This window comes from Eublepharis macularius, chromosome 6, assembly GCF_028583425.1.
Source record: "Eublepharis macularius isolate TG4126 chromosome 6, MPM_Emac_v1.0, whole genome shotgun sequence".
NCBI lineage: Eukaryota > Metazoa > Chordata > Lepidosauria > Squamata > Eublepharidae > Eublepharis > Eublepharis macularius.
In genome coordinates, this window is record NC_072795.1 from 54,308,525 (window position 1) to 54,329,273 (window position 20,749).

At 41.6% G+C, this 20,749-nt stretch overlaps 1 protein-coding gene across 2 annotated transcripts in view; it reads left to right on the forward strand.

Annotated features, from left to right (window-relative positions):
- The window catches only part of SEPTIN2 (septin 2), a 40,952-nt gene extending 23,844 nt beyond the window's left edge, over positions 1 to 17,108 (forward strand). For both annotated transcript variants that reach the window (XM_054983317.1, XM_054983319.1), the window contains exons 9-13: positions 1,161 to 1,306; positions 3,236 to 3,319; positions 4,549 to 4,606; positions 12,361 to 12,472; positions 16,000 to 17,108. In XM_054983317.1, coding sequence (XP_054839292.1) covers positions 1,161 to 1,306; positions 3,236 to 3,319; positions 4,549 to 4,606; positions 12,361 to 12,465 — 393 coding nt within the window. In that variant the 3' untranslated portion in view covers positions 12,466 to 12,472; positions 16,000 to 17,108. The remainder of the gene's footprint in view (positions 1 to 1,160; positions 1,307 to 3,235; positions 3,320 to 4,548; positions 4,607 to 12,360; positions 12,473 to 15,999) is intronic.
- Positions 17,109 to 20,749: the final 3,641 nt, after the last annotated feature.

Genomic DNA, 20,749 nt, shown 5'->3' on the forward strand with positions numbered 1-20,749 from the left:
TCAGAATATTATTTTGCTCAATCCACTCCCAGAGTTTTCCTTTCAGGTGACTAGCATACAACTTACTTATTATACTTAGGAGGCTGATAGGTCTATAGTTATTTGGGTCACTTTTGTTGCCTTTCTTAAAAATAGGAACTATAACTCCTGTATTCCAGCTTTTAGGAATTCTTGTTGTCCTGTCTATTTTGAGTACAGAATGAAATCATCCCAGTCTCTGAGAAAAGATACATCGCTCGTTGCCCGCAGCTTGCATCCAAGGACACTTGCTACAAAAGTGAAAGTAAATATTTTCAACAGATAAGAAAGGCCCTATTGGCTCTCCTGTACATTTCATGTTAGCGGTTTACACACTCCTAGATGATACAACAGAATACAACCTTAGCACACAGTTATGAGCAGCACAAAATGCAGAATACAATATTGGCAGGTATGCTGGCATACATGACATGTACAGTGCATCAATATAGTTATAGCCCCAGCTGTTTTTCATCTAATGCTAAGAGGTGGCATTTTCTTTTAACTGGTGTCTTGAATTAACAATGGTCTAGATGATAGTGCCTAAACTGAAGCTTAATCATGACAAGATAACTGCTCTTGGTAGGGGGTTCCTTTGATCTCAGAGGTTGGAGTTCAGTGTTTGCTGGTACTTTTCCCCCTGAAGGCTCAGGTTAATGGTTTGGATGTAGTACTTGATCTAACATTGCACGTAGATGCTCAGGTAATGTGTGTGAATTGGAGCATTTTTTTTACTAGTTTATGTTGCTGTGCTAACTGCAACCGTTCTTGGAGAATCCTGATCTGCGTATAGTTACTCATGCCTTGGTGACTTCCAGTATAAACTATAATAAAGCATTTTGCATGTGGCTCCTTTTGAAAGATTCTCAAACTATAACTGGTTTGAATGCAGCTGCTGGATTGTTGACTGGGACTGTCCGCCTTGATCTGTGAGTGATCCAGCTTCACTCACTTCCTCTCTATTTTTGGCCCCAGTTCTACATGCTGGTTTTGACTTTCAAAGTCCTAAATGGTTTGGGACCAGGGTGCTTCCATCTTGAAAAATATAACTGTCTTTTGTATGTATTTAAAATGATTTGGAGTTTCCTGCCACTTCAGAAAGATACAATATAGCTATAACTTTTTTAAATTTTCAATTTCAGGCCAGCATTCCATTTTGTGTAGTGGGATCCAATCAACTTATTGAAGCCAAAGGTAAAAAAGTCAGAGGTCGACTCTATCCATGGGGAGTTGTTGAAGTGGAGAATCCAGAGCACAATGACTTCTTGAAATTAAGAACTATGCTAATGTAAGCATATTGCCCTTACCTCAATAACTTGTTTGTCCCATTTTACTTCTTACAGAAAACAAATAGCCCTACCCTTTCTCTAGATTATAAAAATTGAATCACTTTAAACAATATGGGTTCAATATCTGTAGAGCGGTATCATAAATGAATTATATAAAACATGTTCTGTATTTAATGCCAGAATAACTGTAAGTGAAGTAAATTGTCTACATTTACTTTGCTTTCTTTTGGTTCCCAAATTAGCTGTCCAGTTTTTAACTTACTTGCTGTGTCTTTGTAAGGCTGCAAACAAGGAGAGAATGAAGTAAGTAGGTATGAAAGTAGAGAGTCTGAAAACATTTGTGAACAGGGAATGATTTAGCTATGTGCATTACTGAGTGGCTTTTTTCCCTTTGGGCATTTTCAGTCTTGTCTGTACATTTTTTTTCCTGTGTTATGAAGAGCAAGATTCAGGTCTAGTAGCACTTTAAAGACTAACTAGATCTCCAGGGTGTGAGCTTTTCAGTTCAATACTCCCTTCTTCAGATACCTTTTAGAAGTGGAAGTATGTAGGGTTTTATCCATTCAAAAGGTTTGAGGGGTATTTAAAGTACAGATATAAGGTATAATAATACTGGAACTAGCTTGGTAGGGCTGGGGTGCAAAAAGCAGAAATAAAGCATCTGCAGTGAGAAAAATCCAATGTCCCTATTAAGCCTTGGAGGGGTGGGGGTCCATTGTTCCAAATTTACAGATAAACTCAGTTACAGCAATCTTCCATAATTTTCCTTTGAAGTTTCTCTGCTTGAGAACTGTTACTCTTAGGTCAGTGATGGCATGTTCTGGAAGAAAAGGTTATTCCATCGGTTTTTTAACATTGTGGTTTTTAATACCAGATTTATATCCATTTATTCTTTTGTGGAAGGGCTGACCTGTTTGTCCAGTATAGAGAGTTAAAGGGCATTGCTTACACTTGATGGCATATATAACACTGGAAGATGAACAAGATAATGAACCTGAGATGGTGTAACTGGTGTTGTTAGGTCCAGCAGTGAATATGAGGACAGAGTTGGCATCTCGGTTTATTGCAGGCCCTGGTCCCAGAGTTCATGTCTGTGTTAGGAAGTACATTATATGCCAAAGCTGACTGAACACCTCTTCCCTTCAGCTCTGTGACTAAAAGCTGCAGTTCACTCTGCCTCCTAGGATACAGCTTCTGACCAATCAAATTACATTCCATTTACCTGTCCAGCCACCCTCCTCCTTTCCTCAGGGGTCTGCATTTAAACTCACAGAAACTAGTATTAAGAAGCCCGCATTAGCGAGAAGGAATAAAATCCAAATTAAATACTTAACGTGCAGAACATTACAGTGCTATTGGACCTGATTCTTGCTCTTCTGCAGACCAACATGGCTACACACCTGAAACAAACGGCATATGGTAGTGTAAATGAAAGCTAGGGCATCTCCAGGTACCAGATTGTAAGATGGATGTACAGAATACAGCCTGACTGTTCTGAACATATGTGAACTGGTCTTCCTAGTTGATCAGGGGAAAGACTTCAATACCCAGCACAGTTCTATCATTCTTCCAAGGCTGCTGCTGTTTATTCCCACAAGGAATCAAATTTTAGCTTCCATGGTCTTCCAAGTTTTTTGCTGTTTGATAATAAATTGTGAAATTGAGCAAAATAGAAACACCTTTTCCTATGTATGTTTTCTACACGTGTAAACTTGGCCTCTGCCTTCCTGTATTGGCTTTGTGTATTACAGGTAGTTGTAACTGAAACGCTAGTGGAAATAAACCCTGTGGAAGTAATATGATGATATGACAAGGAGCAAAAAATGTCTGGCAAAGAAAGCAATATATATGTGATCCGGTGCTTGGGGCAGGGCAAAATTATATTAGTCCTCTAATAATGACTATGTAATATTGTTCTGTCATTCTAGCACCCACATGCAAGATCTCCAGGAAGTAACTCAAGACCTTCATTATGAAAACTTCCGTTCTGAAAGACTTAAGAAAGGTGGCAGGTTGGTGCCTCATATTTGCACTTGTGGTTCTGTTTCATTAATCTTATTCTTTCCCTTTGATTTTGTGGTGAATGTATTGCTGCTAGTTTACCATACATATAAACACACATACCCCTCCCACCCCTGACTAGCTCATTCTTTTAGCTTTTCAAGCACTGTGTTCAGAATGAACTAGCTGAATAAGAGTGTGAAGGAGCCTTGAAAAAATTTCCTAGCAGATCTCTCTCATTGGAAAATATAATGAAAACCTGTTCAGTTTTATGAAGTAACTATGATGATCGTATTAGAACTCTACATTTCGGTGCCACTCAGCCAATTTGAGTTTCTAGGGTTGAGCTGTTGGATCCTGGCAATCAATCTATGCAGTTTCTTGCTTGTGTTTTGAAGCAGTCTAGAAGCTAGGTGGACTGTACGCAGCAGCAACTTAATGTTAATTTCTGCCCTTTGAAAGAGGGAAGCCAATTCTGTCCCATTCCTAGAAACTTGAGTGGACTCTGTTTTTGCGTTAGCTGGATGAGCATGAGAGTGCTCACCTGTCCTTTCAAAATTTTCAGACCTGTGGAGTACTTTTGCAGAAGCCCAGGAATTTCTTGAGAAATGTTGATACAGTATGTCTTGCATTTCATAAGTCTGGTTTGATTTTTTTTTCTCAGCTGACTTTTGGATTTAAATTGTTAAATAATAGTAATAAATTAGACTGCTTGTGCAGTGAGGTGTTTAGCTAAATGTTCATACATGCATAACGTTTAAGAAGGGATGGGATACATGAGGAACTGCGAGCAGAAGTCCTCTTTCCTTCTGCACCTTCCTCTCCTCTTGTTCTGGTTGCACCTGCCTTCCCATCTGTCTTTCATTTCTCCCCTGCCACCCATGTTCTTTTTTCCTTGCTGGTCGTCCATCCTTCTAATTTTTATTTTTCCTTACACCCTTGCCTGATCACCTGCGCAGAATTTCTTCTTCCAGCTGCTCCCAAACTGTTCTCCTTCAGTTATAAAATGCCATTTTTGGTTGCTGCAAGAATGCAAAATCCCACCCATTTCCCCCCTCTGTGATATAGGTGGTAGTCTTTTTATATTTTTCAGCAGGAATATATACCTTAGCCTGTGTGCCGCCCTCTTGTCTGTCTGTCTGTCTCTAATGTGTCTGTGGTGGGATGTACATGGCTATTATAAATGTAAGAATTTAAAAGCTATTTGTTTATTGTAATTCATCCTTTTCCCACTATGCAGGAAGGTAGAGGATGAAGAAGTGAACAAAGATCAAATCTTGCTGGAAAAGGAAGCCGAAGTAAGGATATGTTATTTTTCAGCTGAAAATACATGAACGGTGTCACTATTAATGGTGCTGATTAGTTTTACTGTCTTCTAAAATGGAAACATATTCTTTCCTTGGGTCTAAGAGCTGTAAACCTCAAAAGCAGCAGGATACAACCTGCCTACGTTCCTAGTCTATGGACATGACATATTAACATCTTGATCTGGTCACAGGTGATGGGGGAGCCTTCCTTTGTCTCATTTCAATACTGAAGTGCATAAATACCCTAGGACAAATTTCAAGATGTTGAGGTGCCCAAACCTCAGATAACTTTGACGCTTGTCTTATGATTCTCTACTTTACATTGCAAACCTGAGCCAAATTACACCCTTCTTAAATCCTTGGGCTTAGAAGGGTGTAATTCTGTTTAGAATTGCACTGCTATTGCTAAAATGGGGCAGATGCAGGCCCCCATAAAGACCTTAAAAGCATTTTTAAGAGAAGCTTATTTAATGGTCACATGCTGTTGCTTGACTTCTTCTAATTTAGAAATAAATTGAGTTTTAATCAACAACATTGAAACCTATACGCTAAAATGGTAGTAATTTATTACAGATTTCAACTTGTCTTGTTCCAAGAATGAGATCACTTAACTGTTTATTCATCTTTAATGTCTAATGACTAGGTGGCAGTGCCCCAAGTCCCTCTCTTCCTGCTCTGTTATGCAAATAGCATTTATAATGGTATGTGTTGCTGTATGCTTGTCTTGTCATGCCTAAAATAAATAAATTCCAAGTCAGTATTTTCAAAGGTCTGCAGATGGCGAACTTAGTCATAGATATTTAACCATCTGTCTTGTATTTTCATCTTAGTGCTCAGAGGTTAAACTGTGTTGCCCAACGTGCTTTTTTACTATATGCAATACTACTTGTAATTGTAGCTGCAACCTTTTAATTGCTATGTTACATTAACTAAAGCTGCAATCCTGTGAATACTATGACAAGTGAAGACGCTATAGAGCGAGAAGAGCAATCAGCCACATCTTTTCTGGCAGTCATCTGCTGCTTTGATAGTTTTATGGCCTCATCTTGCAAAGCTTTAATGACAGATTGACATTCATCAGGGAGGTCCTGAATGTAAGAGCTCAATCTCGGCCAAAGAAAAAGATTCTAGGAGCCCATGATAGCTTGAAAATGGGCAATACGAAATGTTAAGGCTGCAGAGAAGTATAGTTTTCTTCCAAAGGCATCAAGTTTCCTACCTTCTTCATCACCTGGAGCTGAAAGGGAACCGTGGCGATACCTTGCTTGTACTTCTTCAGCCACTAGAGAGGAAGGACGTGGATGATTGAAGAGATATGGGCAGTCCTGTTGTTTCAACATATAGTACTTTCAATTTTACAAGAAGTGGCTGGAGTTAATGATGGGGATTGCCCCACAGTTTGTGCCATGTCCATTAGATCCTCTACTGGAGGAAAAGTCACAGTTACGGGGGAACCATAATACAGTGCCTGCAGCACTTTGCTTTTGGGCCTTGTGGTGAACGTTGAGATATCCAATTCCAGAGCAGTGGCTATGCAAACCGTCTGCTCTGAAAAAAATCTATAATTGTCATTGGGCGATATAGAGCCTGAGTCCCCCACTGTTTCCTTCGGCGATGGATCAGAGGCCAAATCAGATGTCACATCGAACTGGAATGCTTCCTCTTCATCCTCCTCAGAACCAGAAAACTCGAGCGAAGAATGACGGATCTGGTGATGTAGAACCTCTCTCGGAACGGAAGCTGTAGCTAAGACAGAGGGTTCCAACAGCCTGTGTGGGGTCGAAAAGGTTGGATCCAAAGACCTTGCTGGAACCACAAAAACTGGATCTGAGGACTTGGATAGGTACGACGGATGGGAAGATGTACGTGGCTCAGTTGTAGGTGATTGACGAGCAAACGCAGTTACAGACTGAAGCCAATAGACGAAATCCTGCCTATTAGTAATTTTACTGACTCCCAGAACACTGTCAAGACGGGAGAGACGGAGGCGCTCCAATCGGCATCTGTTGCAGCCATTGCATGGACACCGGGCAGTGTTAAATTGGATCCTCTGAAGGCTGCTGCCACCACTGTGCCAGAGCGGAGGGACGAATGGATCTGAGGTTGAAGGTAGATCAAACTGCAGCATTGAATCTGATAGCATAGGTGGGAATTCCACTTCACCCTCATGAAGAGAAGGGGTGTGTAAGAGCTCGATGGCGGCCTCCTCTGGAATTGCGGGTGGAGGCGGAGACCTGGCTTTCTCCCACTGTGAGGTGGAAACTGAACATTAATCATCGGTCTTCCTGTGTGCAGGCCTGTCGATACCAGAGATTTTCTAGCTTAAAACTACTAGGGGGCGCCCTCGCCTCCCAGTGCGCATGCGCAGCTGTTTTCCTGCCCAAATGGCATCTAAGGAGGCAGGGCACCCCCAGCTACCCTCAGTTCCTCTTTTGCCGCCATCACAGGAGGTTCTAGCTTCATCTTCGACTTGGTTAAGTGCTTCTTCTTGTTACTGGTAAAATGTCGGACAAGGGCTTGTTCAAATGGTGTATTACTTGCAATTGAAAAATGACTCGCTCTGATGGCCATTCAAACTGCCGTTTTTGTCTGGGCGATGTCAGGCTATGGCATTCCAGTTGGCTATAGTCTGCCTTCCTCCCTTCTGCAAGAAGACAAGGTCTTTTGATTTCAAAAGGTTTTATTAGAAAGACAGCATTTAGGCCCAGATGTCCACATTCCAGGACCAAGCAGATCCTGGCTGAGCAAAGCTTTGTTAGGAATGAGTTACAAAACGAAAGTTGTTACACTTCAAAGTCTGAGATCCCAGCCTCCCCCCAGAGTTCACATAGCAGGCAGCTTCTCTTTGGGAACGCTGGTTCATCAGGGTCGTCTTAGGAAGAAACAGATAAGACATAACATCCTCTCCCATGGAAATGTACTTGCAGGAACCTAGAGGGGAGAAAGACTAAACAACTATAGAATTTAATATGGAGTTACACAGGCTACAAGTCCCCAGCATGGCAGATCCTGACAGGCGAAACCCACAATACCCAGACTTGTACACACTGCCAAATGTTTACACCTAAAGCGAGGGCAGAAACATCAGGAAGATTACAGGCCTCTTTGTGACAAAAGGTCGTGGCTGCTACAGATCTCCCAGCAAAGGCACAAATACCTGCCTCGTCCGGTGCTCCTGGCCGCATGGATCCGAAAGCGGGTGAATCGAAGGTGGTCTTCCCCACCTTCCTTGGAGGGTCGACCTCAATCGGAACCATCAACTTTGGAACCGAGGGATACTCGGAAATGCAGCGCCTCAGATCTGTCCGTTCCAATGGGAGCTACAGATTGACCCCATCAGGCTCTAAGGCTCCTAGAAGTCGAACACTGTCGGTGGCCCACAAAACACCTGTTGCACCAACCCCAACTCGCTCTGTGTCTCAATCACCTCGGATCCAAGTAGACAAACCTTCGGATCTGAAAGACCAAGAGGTGACTTTAGAATGGACTGCTGCTGGTACTGACCCCAAAAAGGAGAAGACAAGGCCGTTTCGGAGACCATCTCCTTCTCCCATCTGAAGGGTAAACTAGTCCAACCGGTCGTACCAACTGCTACTTTGGAATAAGGTGGCAACTTTCCTTCCCAAAGTTCCTAAGGACCAGCAGGTCTACTTTAGGGTGATCCAAGAAGAGGCGGTTCGTCTATCTCACCATCAGATAAATGCAAGCCGCAATATGGCAGATACTTTGTACAGGGTGCTAATTTCTGCTATTGTCCTTCGACGGCATTCGTGGTTATGTGCCACTGCCTTGCCTACAGAAACTAGAAACAGGGTGGAGGACCTCCCCTTTAAGGGAAAAAGTCTGTCTTCAGAGAAGACAGATGAGTATTTGTCACAAAAGAGAGAGGACAGACTGACGGCTCGCTCTTATGGAGTGTTCCCACAGCAGCAGCAGAATTCTGGGAGATCCCACTATAAGTTCTATCTTAAGGGTCGCTCTCAGTGTTTCCATCCTTATGTGGGGTTGTGCGTACCAGTCCCAACGCTCTTATCAGAGCCCCCAACCTTCTTTCTCTAGAAGGAAGCAAAATCATAGAAATAAACAGGGTTCTCAACAACAGCACCCAAAAGAGCAGTCTCATAGCCAGAAACAGTTCTGACTATTGCAGGGTCCGGAACCTAAGTTCAGGGACAGGTTGAGTTCTTTTTCCCCTGAATGGTGTAAAATTACCTCTGACAGTTGGGCTCTTGATATAGTTTGTTATGTGTATATAAAATTGAGTTTTTGAATTTACCTTGTCTGCGACTCTCTGATTTTACTGAGTCTGTGTCTCATTTAGGGGTACAGGCAGGAAGCTGTCCTAGGTAAAGGGGCTATTGAGGAAGTAAATGATCATTCCTCACAATGGGGGTGTTACTCCAGACTTTTTGTCATCGAGAAAAAAGATAGGTTGTAGTCTACTATCTTAGACTTATGTGAGTTGAATCAGTCAGCAGCAGTACGCAAATTTCGGATGACCACATTGCAGACAGTCCTGACGCTCCTCCCTCTACAATCCTAGTTTGCAGTGCTGGACCTTAAAAAAGCATATTTCCATGTGTCAAAATTTCCAGAACACACAAAAAAAAGCATTTTACTTATGATGAGCATATTTTCCAATACCGTGTCCTCCCCTTCGGGTTATCGACAGCATCTCGGGTCTTTATGAAATGTGTTGCAGTTGTAGTAGCGTACTTACGTACTAAGGGCTGTTGTATCTACCACTATTTGGACAACTGGCTTATCACGGGCCATTCGGCAGATGGTGTGGCTAGACAGGTTTCTATTACGTTGTCCACTTGTTTGGATCTTGGCCTGTTTGTCAGCCAAAAGAAGTCTCATTTGATACCAACAAGGGTAATACAATTTATAGGGGCTGTACTAGACATCCTCCAGGATAAGGGTTTCTTACCTTTACACAGAGTACAGAAGCTAAGAACTCTAGTGAGACAATTCAAGCACTATAGGTTCCAACCTGCAAAGTCTGTTCAAACCCTGTTGCACCTTATGGCCTCCACAACTGCAGTAGTATCCCTTGCTAGGCTATGCATGCTGACCTTGCAACTCTGGTTCATGTCAGCTTTTCAACCAGAAAGAGATAAGGCACAGGATAAGAAGCTAAGGATCCTAGGAAGGGTTCTTAAATCCTTAGACTGGTGGTTGGAGGACTCCAACCTCAAGGGAGTGCACTTTGGTCAACTGAAATTTGACATTACTATCACTAATGATGCATCCACCCTCGGTTGGGGGGCACATTGTGAGGGCTCATTCGCACATGGGTTGTGGCATGTGGAGGAAAATACTTACATATTAATTTGCTGGAATTGAAAGCGGTTTTGTATGCATTAACTTCATTTGCAGATACAGTAAGAAACAAGACTGTCCTGGTATTTACACACAACATGACTGCCATGTTCTATCTGAACAAACAAGGGGGCATGGCTTCAGATACTCTTCGCAAAGAGGCTGTGAGGATTTGGACTTGGGCCACAGAACACTCAGTGTGGTTGCAAGTGGTTCACATCCCAGGTGTAAACAATTCCCTAGCAGACCATCTAAGCAGACGGGGGGTGACAACCACAAGTGGGCTTTAAAGGTCTCTTACTTAGATCCTGTTTTTGTAAAATGGGGTCTTCCAGAAATAGATTTGTTCACGTCAGAAGAAAATTGAAAGATTACTTGCTTCTGCTCCAGAAGGGGTATAGGCCGTGAATCATAAGGAGACACGTTTCAGTCCCGATGGTCCTGTCACTTATACTACAACTTCCCACCCATTCTGCTCCTAGCCAGGGTGGTCAGCAAACTTCAGCCGGACAAGACCTCAGCAATCATAATAGCCCCTTACTGGCCAAGACAACCTTGGTTCCATGGACTATGAGGTTACAGACTCGAGTATTCCACCTCCCAAAGACTCCAGACTGATTATCATGGAGGGCAGTCCTTCACCACAGCATATTTTGCTGTGTTATAAGACGACCAACTTACCTTGTCCTCTTGTGGTTCATGCCCATTCCACCAAGTCCGAGGCATCTTCAGCAGCATTGATGAAAGGTATCCCAGTCCAAGACATCTGTAAAGCTGCTACGTGAGTATCAGCTGACACCTTCATCAGACATTTTGCAATGGACATCCAGGACAGGAAAGAAACAAGGTTTGGCACGGCAGTCCTGCAATCTATCTTCCTGTGACAAGACATCATTTTTTTCCACCACCCAAGTAATTAAGCTTGTTAATCTCCCATGTGGGACTGCACAGGAAAACCAACGATGAAAAAGTGTTGCGCTTACCTGTATCTGTTGTTCTTTGAGGTATTCCGTGCAGGCACTACCCTTCCTCCTTCCCCGCGAATGCTCTTTTACTTACCTGTAAGTTTGGTGGTGAAAGAGGACTGAGGGTAGCTGGGGGTGCCCTGCCTCCTTAGATGCTGTTTCAGCGGGAAAATGGCTGCGCATGTGCACTGGGAGGCAAGGGCGCCCCCTAATGTTTTAAACTAGAAAGTCTCCAGTATCAGCAGGCCTGTGCACGCACAGTCCCATGTGTGCCTACATGGAAGACCTCAACGAACAACAGTTACAGGTAAGTACAGCACTGTTTTTTTCTATGTTTGGTCTTCTTCTTGGGAGGGGGGCTCTGAAGTAGCTCGATCAGGTTCCATCAAGTCTGACCAGTGCTTCCTACTGTCCGGAATCTTTCCAGACAATGGATCACATGGCAAAGAAAGAACCTCCGTAGATGATGCATCCAGATCTGAAGACCAGTACTTTTTTGGCGTTGAGGAATGATTTTTTTTGGATCTGAAGATCACTTAGACGGAACGGAAGATCCTGATTCCAAGCAGGGACACTGCCCTTTCTCTGCGGATTTTTTTGACACCAGCTTATCAGGGCTAAGCAAGAACTTCTCCCATAGTGCAGCCTTCAAATGTTATGCCCTATCTCCCCTGGCTTTTGGAGTGAAACTCTGGCAAAGTTTACAGGCTGAAACGTTGCAACCCTCTCCTAGGCATAACAAACAAATCATGTTTGTCTTCCTGGGTCATTTTTGTCCTGCACAGTTGCCATTTCTTGAACAGTGAGGACTGAGACATATCAAGTATGATGAAGACAAATGGTAGATCAAACTTGGAGAGAACGCTAGAACAGAACCTCTCGATGGCAACGAAAGAAGAACTAAGGGAATCTGGGGGCACTCGCCCTAGCAACTGCATTTTGGCGGGAACAATACTGCACATGTGCAGTAGGGGCGAGCGCTGCCCTTAACAGATTTTAAGCTAGAAAAATCTCTCTGTGGCTGGCCTGCATGTGTGCAGTCCCAATGTGGGGCTGCACAGAAGGATGACAACGAACTGTGTGTTGCTCAACATGCTTTTTTACTGTATGCAATACTACTTGTAATTGTAGCTGCAGCCTTTTAATTGCTAAAGCTGCAATCCTGTGAATGCTGTGAGCATTTCCCATTGAACTTGGTGGGACTTGATTCTGGGTAAATGTACTTCTGATTATACTGTAAGGCTTGGTTTGGGGAGCATTACCAGTAGGGTAACCAGTAAGGATGAATACTTTAATATTTTGAGGCTGATACAGGTATGTTAATGTATTACAGGATGAAGGGTGAAGAAAATTGTGTCATACTGTCCATAGTAAACACGCTAGCTGCTGTAAGGTTGTAACTTTACTGGAGAGCCATGTTTCAAAAGGAAGAGTAAGGGGTCTTTATTTTTCTAGCTCCGTCGCATGCAAGAGATGATTGCAAGGATGCAGGCGCAGATGCAGATGCACAAGCAAGGAGGTGGAGGAGACAGTGGTATGCTCCATGGGCACAAAGTCTAAATGATTGGTAAGTTTATTTGCTATTCTTACAGAAAGCTAGTATGTGTAAAAAAAACATGGCTATGCATGTTAAGCAGTCATATAGGAGCACTTGGTTTCTTAATGCTAATTTTGACTTCTGGACAAATTGGGTTTTTTAATGTTCACACTCACAAGTATACATGTGAGAGCCAGTGTGTTGTAATGACTAGAGTGATGGACTAGGAACTGGGCAACCCAGGTTTGATTCCCCACTCTGCCATGGAAGCTTGTTGAGTGACCTTGGCCCATGACATATTTTCAGCTGAACCTTTCCCTTTATTAACAATTTCTTTGATCTGAAGTCTTAAACCAAACAATGTAACTGTTAGCCCAGTGTACCTCACAGGCTTCTTGTGAGGAAAAACTGGTGGAGAGGAGAATGATGTAAGCCACTTTAGGTCCTCATTGGGGAGAAAGGCAGGGTATAAAGGAAGTAATATAAAATTAAAATGCGTATTACTTCTGAAAGTGTGTCATAAGATTGCTTACAAATACAAAAGAATGACCAAGTTGTCGGCACAATACACAAATGACTAATACTCCATTTTAAATAAAAGCAGTGTACAGATAAGCAACACGCTATTTATACAATAAAACAAAAGGGGGAAAAAATAAAAGCTATATTCTTCACATGGTTTGCTCCATTTGACTTAGAAGGCCTTGGTAAATTGAGTGCGTTCTAGCAACATTCATTTTTTTATGAGCGGAAAGTTTTATATGTAAATAAGTCATTAACTCTATCTAGAAAAGTTCTTTCCAAAATTTGGGTAACTTTAATCTAACAGCTGTTATAATACAATGCTATCATATGGAACTTCTTTGAAATAGAAACTGCATACTTCAACAAGAATACTTCTGGTGTACTTTCAGTATTATACCCAATTCCTTTTGAGAGCATTGTAGATACTGCCCTCCAGTATTTCATTGCTGTAATAAATTTCTACCACATATGTATAAAATCTGCATGGAGGTCATTACTGTATCAGCAATGAATATTGGTGCCTCGGTACATTCTTGCCAATTTATCTGGGGAGAGGTGCCAGCGGTGAAGCATTCTGATAGCATTCTCTCTTAAACTTAAAACTAATGGGAAATGATAGACCTGAAGTTAAAAAAAAAATTCCAAACTCTATTGTTAATCTCATATCCTAGTATTGCTATTCCTTTGCATATTCTTAATCTAATCTCCAAACACAAATACATATAAAATGTAGCCAGAGAACCATTACCATTTGAAGCAATGAAAGTTTGGAGGTGTAGGGGTGTGCGATTCGGGTTTCCGATTTGGGTAGAGTACCCGAATCGGACCTGATTCTCAATGATTCGGGATTTCTGAATCGGGCCCAGCAAATCAGAAGCCTCTAATCAAAGCTTCCTGAAGCGCTTTGGGAAGCTTCAGGTCAAGAGGTTTAAGTGCCCCTTTCTGTGCCACTTTGCAGAGGCATGGAAAGGGGCATTTAAATACCAGGATCAGCTGCTTGGCTGGGAAGATCCCTGCCAAGCAGCTGATCCAGCCAGCAGGGGTTTAAATGCCCCTTTCCATGCCACTGCAAAGCAGCACGGAAAGGGGCATTTAAACTCACAGATCAGCTGTTTGGCAGGGAGATCCTTGCCAAGCAGCTTATCCAGGCCTTCCCAGCTGGCCACTGTGGCGGAGGGGGAGGCAGCATGGGCGGTGGAGGAGCCAGCTCCGGCCTTCTCCGCTGCCCTGCTGGCCGCTGAGGGGGCGGTGGAGGTGGCACGGGTGGTGGATGAGCCCGCTCTGGCCTTCCCCCCTGGCCAGTGTGGAGGCGGCAGCGGCAGCGTACCCACTACCCAGCTAGGCATCCCAGTGAGGTAAGTGGGGTGGGGGTGGAGGGGAAGTGGGGTGGGGTCAGTCTAAGTGGCATGTGTGTGGGTGGGAGGGTGGGGCAAAGCTTACCTTTTCACTTTGGTATGCTATGAATCTTTACGGAGCATACCGAAGCGATTTAAAGATCCGAACCCCGAAGCAGCTTGCTGCTTCAGGATTTGGATTATTCTAGATCAGTTTCCCACTTTGGGGAAACCCCAATTTTTCCCCAGTGCTCACCCCTAGAGGAGAGTTAATTCTTTTCTAAGTCCCCCTGCTTGCAACAAGCAGACTCTTTATTTGTAAGTATTGAAATATTGAATATAGCTCTGTTACTACATTTTAAAGTGTACGTGACTGGGGAAGACAATGGAAAGCAACCCTGTAACAAAGTCTGCCAAGAAAACGTCATGATGCAATGTCATCATCGTCCCCCCCATGGGTCAGTAATGACTCGGTGCTTGAACAGGGGACTACCTTTACCTACCTTAGTAACAGAGAAAACCGAGGAAATAATTTACTATTAAACTTGGTCCAAGTTTCCATTATATTGTTAATATAATGACTATCACTTCTGTAACAGATATCTCTCTCAGGTTTGTTCAAAGTAAACATGCTGCTTAGGGGAATTGCAGCCAGCGATTGCTCAAGTATGGCTAACAATTAACCCATAAGGTTAACTAGTTCGACATTACAACATGGTAAGATAGTGAAATATTAATGTAAGAGAAGGTGGGCTGGCTTGTCCGGGATCCTCCTGAGGTACCACCCTCATTCACAGTGGTGACAGGATCAAGAAGCAAAGGTAGAAAGGGAATCATCACTTTCTGTGGTAACAGCCACCACCAGCTCCTCTGACTAGCCCACATCTAGAGACCAAGAGGCAAGCCTCCAGCCTTTGGGCACTAAGCAACCAGAAATCAACCTTGAAAGGTAGACACCTGACAGACTGAGTCCAAAAACAAGTAAACCGAGTAACATATGGCAAATTGAAGCAGTAACACAAATGACTCCACACAAGATATAGCTAATAGAATTTGTTAAGGAAGCCCAAAAAGCCAGTTATCAAAGTAACTAGTAACTTTATGATAGTAGCTGGAAGAAGGGGGGGAAGTGGGGAGAGTAGGTGGGAGCTATTCAGCACATGGAAAAGCAAGCGGTGGAGAGAATGGTATGTGCAAACATAAGCTCTTTCTTGGCACTGCCCCTTCAGCAGCCCAACCTCTTGCCCAGCTCCCTGAAGTGCCTCACTGCCCTCTACCTGCTTTGGGAGATGTATAGCACAGCCACTTGCCACTCACCACTTTTCTGACATCTTCCATCTTCCCACATCTCCTCGACCCAGCTCCCCTCAAACCACCTCACTCTCTTAGGCCAGCCCAGGATCAGTCACTACACAAAGTAAATTTGGACTTGTGGGTTACCTTATCAAAAAATCCGGGAACTACTGGAATAAACCTCTTGAGTTAGAGCTGAAACTCTTAAATGGAGTCGTGGAGCTGCTTCACTTTGATTCCAGGGCTCCTAAGCCATGAAGTATTTAACATGTATCATATATGTGGAGACTCCAAACAGTAGTGATACTATTTATGTATAAAATGGTTCAACTGTTACTTTTTATTTTAAAAGACTTGTAGATGAAATAGTAGTTAAGTCTATAAACATTCTGTTTATTTTGACAGATACTTCATTAACTGGAGCCATTTGAGACTTGAGTTGCAATGATGTAGTCTGTGGAGAGAAATTCATTATTCTTCAGTGACTTAGGAGTTCCATTTGCACTTGTTATGCAAATACATCGTGGTCATTTCTTAACGTCTGCTTTGTAAACAATTTTGATTTTGTCAATATTTTAGTTCTGTGATGTATTGTGACGGTTTTACTCACTACTCTTTTACTGATCAAGCTGATTTTATTACAACCGTGTATACCAATATTTAGATTTTTACTAAAGTAACCTAATATTCATGTAATGTCATGGATTATTACTACTATTAATGATTTGTTTGTGGGGAGGGTTGCACTGAGAGATCAACTGACTTTAGTTACAGTGCCAGAGTGTGGTTTGGACTTCCTGCATAGCCTTCCCTGACATTTGGCATGGCTTAATACACAAGTCAAAACAACCCTCTTTTAAATCACCATCTCCGAGGTAGCCAAAGCTATTGGTCACATAATATCAGTGCTGAGATATTTTGTTGGGGAAAACTATGAAGAAAGTCTGAATGTCCACACGGGCCTTGGGATGGAGATCTTTGCACATGAGCTGTCAAACAGCAAGTGACAAAATGGGTAATTGGTCAGTGCCATTTTTATCTAATGACATATAGGATTGCGTGCCTGTGTAACACTCTGAGCTGCTCTGCCTTTCTAAGGCTTTTATTTCATCAACTTAAGTACTACACATGTCCCTTTTCACAAAAAAAGCAGTATTAAGTATTAAAGGCTTTACATCACATCTTCAGGGACATACTTTCTGTAATCTTCAAACACTGCTTTAAAAAAACCAACCCCTTTCAAGTATGTGGAGAGAAGGTGTTTTCATAATCAAGAGAATAGATCTTAATCTAAGTCACCTTGCCACTCAGCCCCAAATTGTCCAGATGTGAGTATTTGCATTGCACTTTTCTGTGAAATTATTTTGTAAAGGCAGTTTAAACTATCACATTTACAAAATGAGGGGAAGTCAATAGATCACAGAGCAAAACTAAACTATCATGCCACTTAGTCTTCCAACTTGAACATGTATAACCAGGGCTTTTTTTCTGGGAAAAGAGGTGGTGGGTTGCCCTCGGAGAAAATGGTCACATGGCTGGTGGCCCCGCCCCCTGATCTCCAGACAGAGGGGAGTTTAGATTGCAAACTAAACTCCCTCTGTCTAGAGATCAGGGGGCGGGGCCACCAGTCATGTGACCATTTTTAAGAGGTTCCGGAACTCCGTTCTGTTCCGTTCCACCGCGTTCCAACTGAAAAAAAGCCCTGTGTATAATAACACTTTGGAAATCTCTAGGATGTATGCTTTGCAGTAGTTCTCTTGGTCAGTGCTGTGTGTTTGTTTCTGATTATCTGGTATGTTTCATGGTCCTATCCTATATTTTGACCAAAAAGATGGTTCAGAAAAACAAGAAAAATCAATTAACTAGCTCTACTAGCAACAACAAACCAAATTAATTAATATTCATACATAGTAAACTAAAAACTTGTTAGTTTTAGCAAGCAGCAGTAATTTCCGTTCTTGAGTGACAGCAGAGGAAGTCTCTATTTAAACTTTTTGCTTCTTTGGAAACTGCTTGTATACATAATTGTATATGCCTACGTTACATGCTGTGAAACATTTTAATGGGAAAGTAATTTTAATTATTAAATTGCTTTCCCCCTTATTTTAAGATCACAGATAATTGCTTGCCCTTTAAGCTAGACCTCTTGATTTTCTGTACGTGGAACAACAATTTGCTTGGGACAGTTTTTAAATTGCTATAGCATTAAATCTGAACATTTGTGGTATGCAACAGAGCTGCAAGGGAGGAAAATTGCTACATTATCTTCCTTTTTTGAATATTCACCTGGGGTTTTTTCTGTCTTATTATTTGACAAACTGCTAACTCAACCATTGCTACTGCAGAATTTGCCTGACTAAATTCGTCTGCCTACTGCAGTATTTCTTACTGCTATAATAATGGACATAACTGTGCCAAAAGGCTGAAAATTGATGCTATATTAATCCTGGCATCAACTTGAATCACTATATGTATACTTTTCCTATACAGCTTAATCTTGCATGTAGTCCTATAACTGTTACCTTAGCCTCTAAATTATTGATGTTCTTGGATATGCCATTAATTATGATTAGCAGAAAAAAGAAAACAAAACACATCTTAATGGCCTTTTTGAAGAAAAACTAGTTTTTTCTAAATATGCAAAAATCTGGGGAAAGTGGATATGCAAAGTATGCATTTTTGTAATTTTTAAACAAACACAAAACGTTGGCTGTGTTTAAAACTTTCAACAAAGAAATCTGCTGATAAATGAGCCAGAAAGTTTTAGTATCTTTTCTCAGCAGCTGTCTTCCTTACCTGAAAGTAAAAACTAAAATTTTTGCACAGTTTGTAGGATGTTCACACTACATCTGTTCCAGAAACATTCTTAGGATTAATTCCTGCAACAAAGAGTGGAGTTGGTATAAATTCCCCTCCATCTTGCATGAACTGAGCAAGTTACACAAGCAAAGGAAAAGCTCATAGAAGGGGAGATTACTTCCAGTTTCCTCTTGTGGAAGCACCTGGCCACTCTCCATGCCGCTTCCTGGTTGTCCTCTGACCCTCACAACTGGCTTTTGGTGGGATGCAAACAACAAAGAGAACAAGATCAAAACTTCTGTGCAAACTTGCTCCATTCATAGTGAATGAAGCTAGTTTGCAGAAGGATTGGATCCAACCCTCTGTTTTTATAAATATATAATAAAAAGGTGATTGCTTTTTATATAGCACCAAATACCTTAACCAGTATTATAAAAAATGTGAACATTTGATTTGTGCCAAATAACTGGCATAAACAGAACCCTGTACACATCTTGATATTTTAAAATTATCAGGGTAACTCCTGTGGTTTTATGTGGGTAGCTGCATTAATCTGCAGTAGAATAATAGAATTTGAATCCAGTGGCACCTTAGAGACCAATGAGAGACTCTCAAAAACTTATACCTTGATAGTCTCATTGATATCTAAGGTGCCACTGGACTCAAATCCTGATATTCTCTATCTGTGAAGTGCTTGGAACTAATTCTGTTCACCGGCATGTGTTTTTCTTGCTGTGACTAGAACTTTATTACATAGTCTGGTCTGCCTGTGGAATTGTATTTTGAAGTGTCTTGGAGTGTTTTGATAGCATATAACTATCAAAACTGTTACCTTTAGTTACTAAACTGTTGTAAGTTACATTTTTAGGATTTTTTCCAATTCATTCTTTTTAACATGCTTCAACCAAGTGAAACTTACGTTCCATGGGACTTACCATTATTTCCTGACTCTGTGCTTGGCATAGTTCTTTAAACTGTCTGTATTTCTTTACCTCCTATAAGCCCCTTTCTAATATTTGGCTTTGAAGGAGAGCATGAAAATCATTCTTTCTGGAGCAACCTCCTGTCTTGAGAAACAGATACTTGGCATTAAAAAGTTATCTGACCTTTTTAGAGTTGTCATGCATTTACAGAACTTTTTTCAGAACACTTTAATAGAAATACAGCTATAATTTTAGGAGTATGTTAACACTTTTACTGTTTTATATTTGGATACTCAAAGGGCTAATTTTGTAAAAATATTAACACACAGTTTTTCTGTACTCTGACATCAGCCAAGACTCTTAATAAAAGTTTAAAAAAAAACTTTATCTGCTTGGGCTTTTCTGTAAATTAACCATTCGCAGATGCCAGTAGGAAAAGTATTAAAATTGTAAATCTGCTTTGAAGATGGCTTTTTGTAACAATCCTCTTGACCATATGGGTTATAACTACTCCTTCACAGCCCTTAGAACATTCCACATTAGCCCATGTCTTTAGAAAAACAGCCCTATCCTCTAAAATGCTGGGGAGTATTTATCAGGGTTGGTGAGATTCCAAGGAACATTTGCATTTTGTTCAGCAGAGTAGGTGTTGTCATACATCATTTGCCAGGGGACACTGCACTCAAGCCTTTTCGGCTCTTTATTAGGCAGTTGAAGAAGACCATGCTTCAGTGGAGGTGCCAGTGATAAATTTAAAACTGATCACTTTGCAGAGATCTTGCCTTAGGGTTTAGGACATCCACTGATGAAATAGGTGAGACAGTATCCCTTGGATGTTTTTTGTGATGGTAAATACTCAAAAGAAACCAAAAATCAGTGCTTTCTCTTTTAGTAGATCAGTACATGTGAAATACACCTTGCAATTTTTTACAGTATCCTGTAGCCAGCTATTCGTTTGCATCTTTCTGATCCTAATGTTTAACTGAACAAGGAAAAATGACATCTTCTTGTCTCCAAAAGCTGGTTTTCTTTCAAGGTCTTGACATGCACCCAGACTCATGTCAAATTGCTTTGGATTTTGATTCAGAAAGACAGTTCAATGAGATTTAATGCCAAATATGCATGCACTCATAGGATTGCTGAGTATGTAACTGTCTGTAATAGGTGATCCAATTGTTTCTGCACAGATATTAAAACTGACTTCTAATCAATTATACTTTCGGCATTTGACTGTTCTTGCTTGCTATTTTCTAGGATCACCACCCAAACAGAAATGTTGAATACAAGAGAGTTTCAGATAGTATCCGAGATGAACTGCAGCAGCGGCTTTGTATGATCACTAATCATATAATGAAACCTCAGGAAAACTAAGACAGCATTTATAATAATGGCCCAATAGTATGATGTTAAGCCTCTAAAGTAGACTGCTGTCA